At 41.9% G+C, this 12,304-nt stretch overlaps 1 protein-coding gene across 8 annotated transcripts in view; it reads right to left on the reverse strand.

Moving 5' to 3' along the window:
- GPSM1 (G protein signaling modulator 1) overlaps positions 1 to 12,304 on the reverse strand; it is a 242,000-nt gene that overhangs the window by 135,391 nt on the left and 94,305 nt on the right. For all 8 annotated transcript variants that reach the window (XM_073640123.1, XM_073640119.1, XM_073640120.1 and 5 more), the window contains 6 exons: positions 5,696 to 5,917; positions 5,061 to 5,196; positions 4,282 to 4,424; positions 3,237 to 3,360; positions 2,953 to 3,068; positions 228 to 383 (listed from right to left, as the gene is read on the reverse strand). In XM_073640123.1, the coding sequence (XP_073496224.1) occupies positions 228 to 383; positions 2,953 to 3,068; positions 3,237 to 3,360; positions 4,282 to 4,424; positions 5,061 to 5,196; positions 5,696 to 5,916 (896 nt within the window). In that variant the 5' untranslated portion in view covers position 5,917. The remainder of the gene's footprint in view (positions 1 to 227; positions 384 to 2,952; positions 3,069 to 3,236; positions 3,361 to 4,281; positions 4,425 to 5,060; positions 5,197 to 5,695; positions 5,918 to 12,304) is intronic.

The following is a 12,304-nucleotide window of genomic DNA, read 5'->3' on the forward strand; positions in this document are numbered from 1 at the left end:
AATAATATTCTTGGTAGCAGAAGTAGTTGAAAAAAAAATGCAGCAAATTCAGCATCATCCATGGCTTTTGAGCAGAAAGGCTGAAAAGCGTAAAATATAAAAATGTATAACGGTCAAGTAGGAACTTCAGCAATGTGAGATTGTATAAACCTTTATATAGGATGCAAACAAGGGTCCAGCATGCAAAATGTCTGACTAGATGCTGAGCCCCGAGCAGCTGCACTCACCGGTCACCCAGTTCCTGGGCGATAGACAGATGCTTGAGATGGTATTCTATAGCTCGCTCATAGTCCTGGAGTAGTGTGAAAGTGTTCCCTAGACTGTAACAAGCCTGCGCTTCCACTGCCTGATCCTTCAGCTGCCGGGAGAGCTGCAGCGTCTTCCTGGAATAAATAAGAAAATTCAAGTCAGTGACATAGATGACAGATTATATTTGTCAGTCTTTGCATGAAAATTAATACTCATTTCTGGACAGTACGGCAAAGCAATAGATTCAAGGTGGGATTTGGGAAGTGTGGTTAGTACAAGATTGAATGAGGTAGGGGATGTGCGAGGGGGATAATGAAATTTAAAAGATATAGCCCATGTATTTGGAATGGTAAAATATGAATAAAGCATATATACAATATGTATAAAACACATTAATAAAAGATATATAGATGCTCTATTTAATGTTTTCATACTAATGTAAAATCAGATTTTAGAAACTTACAGCATTTAATGTTGAGATAAAAAAAAAAGTTTCAAGGATATAAAAGTTTGGGCAGAAAGGTATTTCAATATTGGTTTGAGTCACTAGGTGGCAGCATAGAGCCTTCTATCAATAATGGCACTGTGCAGTGGCCTCCAATAGTAGGGGCTGGACTGGATGAGATGCTCCTCTGGGAAATTAAACATGTATATATTCATATCTCCTAAGGAGAGGAATGTTCCACAGATTCTCACCACCCAGGTGCATTAGACCCCATAGCAGGTTAATCTTTGTGTTTCTATTACCTACTCTCTTGCAGATCAGTGTCAGGCTGGCCATACAAGATATAGCTGTACGCCGAACAATAGTTTAAAAGACTGCCATCTCTCTCGTCTCCCCCATACAAGAGCGATTGGCTCTGCTCAGAAGAAAAAAAACGCAGCTAGACACCTTCGGCAGCGGCTTTTCTCCTCCGAAAACATTAAGATCTGGCTTTGAAAGTCTCATGGCTGGATCGTTCTCTCCACCCTGGCATCATCTGTCTGGTGAAGCTCAGGAGGCCCCCATAAACATCAGATGGTCTAAATTTATCTTTAAGTAGTAAAGAAAGGTACTTTTAATGGTTAGGAGGCCTAAGCTTTTTTTGTTTCTGCTCCCAAACCGCAGCATGACCTTTCCTTAGCATATTGAGAACACGTGTGGTATTTTTCCTTAATGATTTCAATATGGAAACATTCAGCAATCTCGTTTTTATTACAGGTGGCTGCTCAATTGTGGTTTTCTAAAAACCGCTATTAATGTGGTTTATATACTGTATATTTATGTACTACAGGTGTGGCGGTCTCCTGCCAAACGAAGTGTATATATTCCAGATATCTCTGCAGCAGGCGGCGTGCACGTCCACGGTGCTCATCAGCCTGAGCGGCCCCGGCTGCGGAGCAATCTCCAGGACTGCGTAATGCACATCGACATCAGAGTTAAATCAATCTAATTACAGATCAGTCGGCAGAAATGAACTAGAAAATAATGCAGCTGTGCCGAGGCGACGGCGCAGCTGAGAAATGTCATGTCGGGCAGAGCTGGGAGGAATGAGGCCGGCACATGAGGCCCTGATGTAAAATGAGGACAAAGGGACGCCGGACTGAAGACAGGATCAAGATCTGAAAAACAGATGAATGAGGAGCGGATCCATACAGCATTAACCTATTGATGGTATTGTTAGAGAATGATGAATGGGGGAAACAATTGTAAAAGTAAAATAAAAACATAAAAAGGGGTATTTCCATCCAGGGATAAGCCCAACCTTCAGGAGCGTCTCCATTCCTGAGAAGGATGGGATGCATTGCTGTTCACTGCATGGCCAGTAAAGGGGACACATCGGCCCCTTCGTGCTCGAGATCAGTAGGGTCCCAGTGGCCATCACATAGTGATCACAAAGAGATGCCATAACCCTAGCAATAGGTTATGATTTATAAGATTCCATAAATATTTGGCAGATGTCTAGAACAAAGTGACAGTGGCACTAGAAAGGTTGTCCAACTTTGGCCCATGCGACTGCTCAAAAAAAGGTGAGCAGGACCTGAAATGACACATTGCTTTATAAGTGCATCTAATACTCGGTTTTAGTGAAAAGTCGGGACCCCCAAATATTGGTCACGGATGGCTTCTGCTAGCGATATGTCATCAATACCTGGTAAAAGAGGATTTCCTGTGACACTGATTAAAGAATATCAGTTATAAATGGATCCTGTAGATCTGTGTTATGTCACGTGTATGGGAGATATTGAGGGGTCCATTTACCTGGAGATAGCGGTCTGCCAAATGAACATTCAGCCTACAGCTACCTCTCCCAGGTTGGACGAACATCAATGCGTTTCACCAGGGAGAGAGAGGAGAAACCTGCTGCAGACTCCTCCGGCAGCAGCTTTTCTTCCCTGAAAATAATAAGATCTGGTATTGAAGTTCTAACTGCTCGATCCTCCTCTTCCCCGACATCATCTGTGAGGAAAAAGTCTGGAGGCCCACATAAGCATGGAGGCCCACATAAGCATGGAGGCCCACATACGCTTCAGACGGTCAACTGGTCGCAGCAAAATTGTTAAGTTCAGCTGCTGTTCACCTAATACATATGGGGGCCTTTAGAATCGCATAGTGGATTATATTGTGCTGTGTAGGGAAAAAATATGGTAAAAGTTTCTGAGTCTCAAACAAATCTAGGGTAAAAAAAAAAAAAAGACAACTAAGAGCCTGATGGCACTCACTTGTAATACTCAGCCGAAGCATCGAACTTGCCAAGGAATATGTGAGCATTGCCCAGGTTGCTGTACGCTCTTCGCTCAGCGGCTTTATCTCCAAACTCCTTAGCAATGGACAATCTCTGAGGAAAGGAACAAGTTTAAGCCAATGTACCAGGGCAAAAACAGAGCGGACTATTAGGGTACGTTCACACAATTGTTCTACGAGGATTGTGGAGCAAATATCTAATTATCTATTTATTTTACACACATAGTTAGATGTAGAGAAAAGCGCATACCACTTAGCTTACCTCCTTATGAAAAGCGATGGCCTCATTAAAGTTGCCTAAGAGGTAGTGTGTGTTACCAAGATTTCCGTAAGCTCGGCCCTGAGCAGCCCTGTCTCCCAGCTCTTTCACCAGGGCTAAATTTCTCCTAGAAGACAAGAAGGTCAGTGGTTACGGAAAAGTGACTGATTCTCCGGCTTCTTTAAGTGAATATCTAAGGCAGAATTCAAACGTGGCCAAGAACGGACTAAGCTTTTAGGACTGACTATGGATCTCCTTAACCAATCTCAATCCACAAGGATGTTGAGCTCGGCCCATGACCAGCCCTGAAGTTATGGTCCGTACTCTGACTGTGATATATGGACATCTGAATTTGGCCTAATGTATATAGGGGGTTTCTTGACAGAGGTCAGAAGGGTCAGGCATGCTACATTTCAACATTCAATATCATATTCTTTTTAATCTTCAAATTATAAAGATCCCACTGCTGGCAGCTCCTGTGTAATTGCGAACCAATGATGTCCCAGATGTGCTCGATGGGAGACAAGTCTGGATAAGCTGCAGGACATGGCAGCACATTTAGACCACACACACTGCTCACAGTAACATGAACAACATGCATCCTGGATTTGTCGTGTTGATGAACGGCTCCTGGGTCACTTTGATGTTCCCTTGAGAAGGCCTCTTCATGGCGTTGCCTTTGGAGCGCATCTGGAACGTCATTGGTTGTGATTACACAGGAGCTGCCAGCAGTGGATCTTGATGATTTGTCCAAGTGCATTCACAGTCAGAACAATCCTCATGTGACCTTTAGGAACCTCACTGATGGCAGCCACGACTAAGTGCGGGGATTTCTGCGTGTGACGCTCATGCTCCAGACTGAATAAATCCAGATGTTTTGAAATTTTTGTTTGCATTTTTCACCATTCACAGATCAGTAACATGTCTGCCCATCCTGCGATTTCCATAACTCCATGACTTTTCCTACTTTGTGCTGCAGTTTCAATGTTGAGGAGCATAGATTGTCATTTATGGGCACAATGGTACAATCGGAGAGTTGAATACTCACTCATAAAAGTTGGTGGCCTTCAGCAGGGTGTCTTTGACTTCCTCCGACAGATCTCCTGGGATTTGAGGCATGTTCCATGACAACTGCTTTCCTTTTGCATGGTAAACATTTCCAGCATTGTACAGCGCCCGAGCTTCACCCACCTGCCGTCATGGGGAAGAGTGTCATTAATTGGTTGACTCTAAAGCCGGCCATGCACATTATATAGCTGTCAAACAAACGATCTATCTCTGACTCATCCATACACAGGAACGTCCGGGCTCAACTTAGCGCTCCTTTGTCCTCTATGAGAGTGGCAATCCCAGGCTACTCTGGCAATCAGGGTTGGACTGGCCCACCAGAGAACCGGAGAAGCCTCCGGTGGGCCCTGGCTTCTCCTTCAGGAGAGTTCATAGTGCAAATCTTGTAGCTGCTAATGGGCTCTTGAGCGGGGGAGAAAGGTGGGTCCTCAGAATCAAATCCTCTGGTGGACCCAGTGTTCTTCAGTCTGACACTGCCGGCAATGGATTATTTCCCTGCTACAAAGCAGGATTGGCCATTAAAATTAAAAGGGCAGGATCCACCTGTCAAGGGAGAGTCGGGATGTCCTTATACACATTAGATGATTGGCCGATCACACCAAAATCCTTGTTTAATGTATACAGAGGTCTAAATCTAATCCCTAAACCAGTAGGGTGTGCCGGTATCCAAGATAACTGGAAGCCACAACGTTGATGTGAACAGAGACTTGGATTATAAATCCACAATAAGTGCAAACCAAAAAACACTCTACTATGTACCTTGTCTCCCTGCTCCTGTGAAATGTCCAGATGCCTCTGACAGCAAGCAATGGCTTCATCATACTGACCAAGGATTTTCAGCGTGTTCCCAAGATTCCCGCTTGCTTTTGCTTCCCCAATGCGATCTCCAATGGACCTGCAAATAGAAAAGACTGCATTGTATTGGGATGGTGTATGTGGTCAATAAATCATTGACAATTTTGAAAAAAAAATGCTATAAAAAAGGACCAGGTAACTGGGATCTATTCACACTGCAACTACAGTGCATCTCGGAGGATTTCCTGACATATACACATGTCCATCGCATGACACTGTAAAGGCATATGTCACCCAGAGGCTCCCATGTTGGATAGGCGAGAACAGTTAATGTTGGGAAGAAGGCGTAAAATAATAATGCTGCACATCTACATAGATAATTAATGAACATATAGTCAGACTATATTTCCATACGCCTTCATGCTGTAAGTCTATGATAAAATCTAATATTTTATAACCAATCTGTAGTTTGTTAATGCGAAAAACTAATTTCAAGTATGATAGTGGTTGTAAATAGGCCTAAAATACCTGTTATTGCCAGTTATCTAAAAAAGGCAAAAAAAACCCAAAACATACATATCACTAAAAACTATTCTCACCTGGCGAGTGTAAGGTCATGCTTGTGATATTCCAGAGCCTTCGAGTATTCCTTCAGATAGAAATATGCATTTCCCAGCTGACTGTAGATGGCACTAAGTGTTTTCATATCCTCGGTCCCGACCTGGACAGCGGCTTCAAAGAAGGCAGTACCAGCCTTGAAATCCCCGACTTTGCAGAGCCGTTCCCCCTCAAGTGCTAGCTCCAGACAGGAGGCCTCCATCCTGCAACACACAGACCAATACCACTAAGCGTATCAAGATTTTCTTACAAAGCTCAGCGCCATTTTTGCTACTTATTTTAATGTTTGAAAAAGAAAAAAGGTAGCATATCATTATCGCATCCCCCAGGTAGGACACACCATACACATATGGAGGAAGAGTGACCATAAAATGCAGAGTGGCTACATAGGAAAACTATCCAGCAGAGCGAGAAGCGTGACGCGATCTCTGTCCTCCCAAGGTTGGGGAGCAAATATCTATTAATTCACACAAGAAATGTGCACCTAAAAGCTTAGAGGACAATATAACTTCCCTCGCCCTCACTTATGGCGAGATCGTCTCTCTATTTTATGACTATTATGTTTGAAGTTTGGCTTTGATAAAACATGTTTAATACGATGCCAAAATACAATGAAAAACAGCTTTGGAGTGAAGGCACATAGTAATCACACACATAGCACCGGCCATTGTGAACTGCATAGAAAACATTACAGAAGACTTCTCCTAGGGAAGAGACTCGTCATCAGAAAATATCCTTTTGTTTAAGGTTTTATATTATATAGATATATATAGCTTTTAAGTTATTTTGTTTAGCACAGCTGCTAAATTGTACAATACAACTGCAGCTCAGTTTCAGAGAGAGGTTCTCTTTATATTATGATTGAGCTCAATATTAGGGCTCCATTAACCTGTCAGAGCAGTGACTGACAAAGACAGAAGAGGCTCCTATGGAAGAACAGTATATGGGCCCTTTGTAGCCCAAGAGATCATCATAATGCACAATTCCAGCCGCTTTGGAGGTGGACGTGGCCCCCTTACTCCTTGGGCCCCAGAATGCACCAACAGCATGTCCTGCGACAGAAGCTGAAAGAACGCTCTTTAGGCAAACATTGAAGTGACACAGATCCCATTTATTTTGTTAGTTGACTACAATCTTATGTTGAGGCATTTTGCATAATATGTATACCGCACCATATCATAGTGTGCCTATAAACTACCATATGTCACAGTCTTCTGTCGAAGGTATACATCGGGCAATGACATGCAGAAGGGACTTTTAAAGGAGCTCGGTAAGAACCAAAGTGCTGAGGAGGGACCACAGTAAAGCTATGGACTTGCCTAATTGGTTAGTTAAGGGTCAAGAAGCAAGGTATTGTCCAGTGTATGGGCTGTTTTTTTTTTTTTTTTTTATTGTCATGGTACTTAAAAGCTGAATAAAGCCATCTTCTTTGGATTGCCATTAACTTATATGTGGCCTATTTGACACTCAGCACCACAAACTCCTCTGTAGTCCAGAAACTGCTACCTTTGATGCTAATTTGACTCCACAAATGGTGGAGAATGCGGGCATGATAAGATTAATAAGATAATTTTTATTTTATTTATTTATCCAGGTAAATCCTGGAAAACAAATGTTTGGGAAAGGGCTGTATTGCTAAATGTGGATTGTGGCCTGTAGCTGGAACAGGAGGAGTCTGATTTCAAGACAGAAACCCAAGGAAGGTTTTGGTTAAATCCTTTTAAATCCTGATTTTGGATTGCCCTCCAGTACCCTTGAGCTTTACACCCTTTCTGGACCTTTAGTTAATCAGGTCGCAGTCATGAACTACTTACACTTACGTAAAATTTCTTATTAAACTATTTTTTTTTATTTTGCTGAGGATGCAGCTGTCACCAACAAAACCGCATTTCATAATAATTGGCCACAGTTTTGGGGGCGATTTTCGCTGCAAAAGCAAATAATTGTTCAATACGCAATTTAAAAATCAGTGGCACATGGCCGCATCAAAGCCATGACACAAATGCCACATCTGGTTTTAACCATTTTGTACCAGTTACCAATTGTCAATAAGCTGCAATAGTAACAAATTGATACAGGGTGCTAACCTAAACCAGAGAGATTTAAAATGTTGGTTAGTCATCTAGAATAAGAAAGCTGTTATAAATTACTCCTGTTTAGTTAATATAATAATGCTTTGTCACTAATAAATCTGCACTTTTTTAAACAACTGCCAGACCCTGTAATTGAGCACAGAGGACGCCTGGGACATAACGCCAAGACCCATTTATAACACACCTTAGATTCGAGAAGACATTGTTCTGTAAGGTGCATTATTGTAACCGTAGCTGAATCGGAGACCAAAGCTGTAAACTGCTATCTGCTCTGCTCACATGGGTTAAAGAGGATTTTCCATAAATTTGCATGGACTTATTACATTCCTGTTTGCTGGCTAGCCACCAAAATTACTGATTACACTTAAGTCGCGGCTTGATTACATTTAGCATTAGGAAGTCCTCGAATAAATGAGTCTCAGGACGCACATTAAATGTACCACAATAGTGCAAGGCACAACTAGATTAATAAAGCACAATTCATGGCACGCACTTTTATTTTTTCATAGATATCTTCAACTGTAGGTAAAGTGCCACCATTTTTCACCTTCATACTGTGTTTTTTTTTCTCATGAGCACCAACTGTATTTAAAGGGGTACAGGACTTTTATATTGACGGGTCATCAATATCTGATGGGTGGGGGTGCGACACCCGGCACCCCTGCCAGTCAGCTGTTCCCAATGCTGGCAGCGGCTGGAAGTGCTGAGGTGCGCAGCTGCACAGCTCCATCAACTAATCAATAGGGGGCGGATGTGCAATACCTGGCCACAGCCACTATGCAGTTGAGGAGCTGTGCTGCTATGAAACTCAGGACATCCAGCCGCCGCCAGCGAACTACTGATCGTCGGGGGTGCCGGATGTCACACACCCCCCCCAATCAGATTTTGATGGCCTATCCTAAAAATAGTTCTTTGATGTAAAAGTCCTGGACAACCTCTTCAATAGACCTCTTAGATCTGATGGAATCCTAAAATGCTCATTTTAATACCAGGCATTTAAAAAAAACAAACCTGTTTATACAACCATTCTATCAAGGATTTTCAAAGTACACCAGCCCCATCAGGTCTTAGAGCTCTATTAAGTAATGTATATAGTAATATACTGTATATATAGTGAAATCTGGTTGCATCCATTTTGTCATTTCTTCCTGCGTGACTTAAACTGTGACTCATGAATACAGGTGGAAAGTTCGTAACGAGCGTCAGAAAATGGGGGCAAATCATGATCATGTATATTTGGTCAGATGTTATCACTGTTTATATTGCTCTCCCTTTATACTAATAAAGTTTGATTTCATAATAAAATCCCGTCTCGGCTGGACAAGTTGTGCAATGACAGCACCAACGTGGTCAAGGTGGTTTGCTTTCACTGCAAGGACAGAAGATGTACAGTCTAACAGAAAAAAAAACATAAAAACATTTTTATTCAATATGCATTAAAAACGTGGAACTAACAAAAAAATAAATATCTGGAAATTATATGATGAAGAATTTTACCAGATAATTCATTGGATAGGGCTAAATTGTCCCTACCTAATCCTATTATTAATAAATCCTGCCTAGTTGCGGAGGTTGGCACCCTAGTAAATAATAATGGCGCCCCCACTCCTCGAAGGCTATCCCTAATGTGTCCTCTGTGTCCCTAGCATTTGAGATATATAAAGACAGTATGTGTCTCTAACACCATGCAACCTATATATGATACATCATGCAACCCATGCATTGCCAATATTTATACCACATCTGGTATCCTGCTACCATGACACCTGTCACGGGTGTGTCAGATGCGACAGACAGTCGCCCTGCAGCTGGTTGCAGGAGATCACTTGGTTTGGCATTACAGACATCTTCTTAGATCTGTCTCACTCTAGGACTTGGAGCTTTTGCAGTTTGCTTACTTCCTCTGTGGTGCCTAGGAGGATGTGTGGTGTAATCTCTCTGAAGTCGGCTCAAGTTAAGTCACTTTCCCCCGTGTTTGTCTCCCTTGCTGTCTTAAGTTGTTAGTTGGGACTGACTAGTGCTCACCCCCCCTTCCCTATCCAGGGCCAAGCTCTAGGGAAATACAGGGTTTAGGTTCCTGTGCGGCGATTGGTGAGGAACCAATATAGGGACGATAGGGGAGACAGGGTGATATCAGATCAGCCTAGGAGTTCTCCACTCACCTTTTCCCTAGTGTCTGGGCTCACTTCCACTCTTCCCTTCATGTTGCACTTAGTCTTTCCCACACCTTGCATGACAACACCATATCGGCCTCCTGATGAACCATTTGGGGAAACGCGTCGAGCCGGTCTCTAAGGCCATGTTTTGACAAGTATCTACATACTTTTACCCCCTTTTTAGTCCTGAGATTTTGCATCCTTTAAATATTCAACATTTTTTAAGAATATTGGCAATGCATATTTATTAGGATGCGAACCTTCAGAAAAATGTTTTTATATGGGGTTTATTTCTATGTTAGACTGTACCTAATTGACCCCTGAATTACCGTAAAGCAATCCCATTATATTACAAGGCCAGAAGAGGTCCAGACTAGGGTTGAGCGAGTATGTTCTGGCCGAGTATGCTCGGGCGAGCTCCGAGTATTTATAGCTGCTCGGTGATATGGTTGAATCGCTCCCGTGTGCATGATTTGCAACTGTTTGACAGCTTTATTACATGTGAGGAATGTGTAAGAAATAGACATTCCTCACATGTAATAAAACTGTCAGTTACAAATCATGCACACGGGAGCAATTCAACCATATCACCGAGCAGCTGTAACTACTCGGAGCTCGGCCCGAACATACTCGGCGAAAGGGTTAATGAAACATACTCACTCAACACTAGTCCAGACTATACAACCCATATAAATGTCATAATATGAGATTACAACCCCTAGCAAAAATTATGGAATCACTGGGCTCTGAGGATGTTCATTCAGTGGTTTAATGTTGTTGAAAAAAAGCAGATCACAGACATGGCACAAAACTAAAGTCATTTCAAATGGCAACTTTAGGGCTTTAACCACTTCGCGCCAGAGCCTGTTTTTGCCTTCGTGACCGGGCCAATTTTTCCAATTCTGACCACTGTCACTTTATGAGGTAATTACCCTGGAACGCTTCAACGTATTCCCCTGATTCTGAGAATGTTTTTTCATGACATATTGTACTTCATGATAGTGGTAAAATTTCTTCGATATCACTTGCGTTTATTTGTGAAAAAATCGGAAATTTGGCGGAAATTTTGAAATTTTCAAACTTTGAATTTTCATGCCCTTAAATCAGAGAGATATGTCACACAAAATAGTTAATAAATAACATTTCCCACATGTCTACTTATCAGCACAATTTTGGAACCCAAATTTTTTTTTGTTAGGGAGCTATAAGGGTTAAAAGTTGACCAGCGATTTCTCATTTTGCCAACAAAATTTACAAAAACATTTTTTTAGGGACCACATCATATTTGAAGTCACTTTGAGGGGTCTTTATGACAGAAAATACCCAAAAGTGACACCATTCTAAAAACTGCACCCCTCAAGGTGCTCAAAACCACATTCAAGAACTTTATTAACCCTTCAGGTGCTTCACAGGAATTTTTGGAATGTGGAAGAAAACAATGAACATTTAACTTTTTTTCACAAAAATGTTACTTCAGAACCAATTTTTTTTATTTTCACAGGGGTAACAGGAAAAAATGGACCCCAAATTTTTTTGTGCAATTTCTCTTGAGCGTGCTGATACCCCATATGTGAGGGAAAACCACTGTTTGGGTGCACTGCAGGGTTCGGAAGGGAAGGAGCGCCATTAGACTTTTTGAATGTAAAATTTGTTTGAATAATTAGCGGACGCCATGTCACATTTGGGGAGCCCCTAATGTGCCTAAACAGTGGAAACCCCCCACAAGTGCCACCATTTTGGAAACTAGACCCCTTAGGGAACTTATCTAGATGTGTGGTGAGCACCTTGCACCCCCAGCTGCTTCACAGAAGTTTATAATATTGAGCCGTAAAAATAAAATTTTCACATTTTTCCCTCAAAAAATGTTTTTCATTCCCTAATTTTGTATTATCATAAGGGTAACAGGATAAATTGCACCATGAAATTTGTTGTGCAATTTCTCCTGAACACGCCAATACCCCATATGTGGAGGCAAATTACTGTTTGGGCGCACGGCAGCGTTTGAAAGGGAAGGAGCGCCATTTGACTTTTTGAATGTAAAATTTGTTTGAATAATTAGCAGACGCCATGTCGCATTTGGGGAGCCCCTAATGTGCCTAAACAGTGGAAACCCCCCCACAAGTGCCACCATTTTGGAAACTAGACCCCTTAGGGAACTTATCTAGATGTGTGGTGAGCACCTTGCACCCCCAGCTGCTTCACAGAAGTTTATAATATTGAGCCGTAAAAATAAAATTTTCACATTTTTCCCACAAAAAATGTTTTTCATCCCCTAATTTTGCATTATCATAAGGGTAACAGGATAAATTGCACCATGAAATTTGTTGTACAATTTCTCCTG

This window comes from Phyllobates terribilis, unplaced genomic scaffold, assembly GCF_046119375.1.
Source record: "Phyllobates terribilis strain yellow unplaced genomic scaffold, ASM4611937v1 Scaffold_7__3_contigs__length_470593459, whole genome shotgun sequence".
In the NCBI taxonomy this organism is placed as follows: Eukaryota; Metazoa; Chordata; class Amphibia; order Anura; family Dendrobatidae; genus Phyllobates; species Phyllobates terribilis.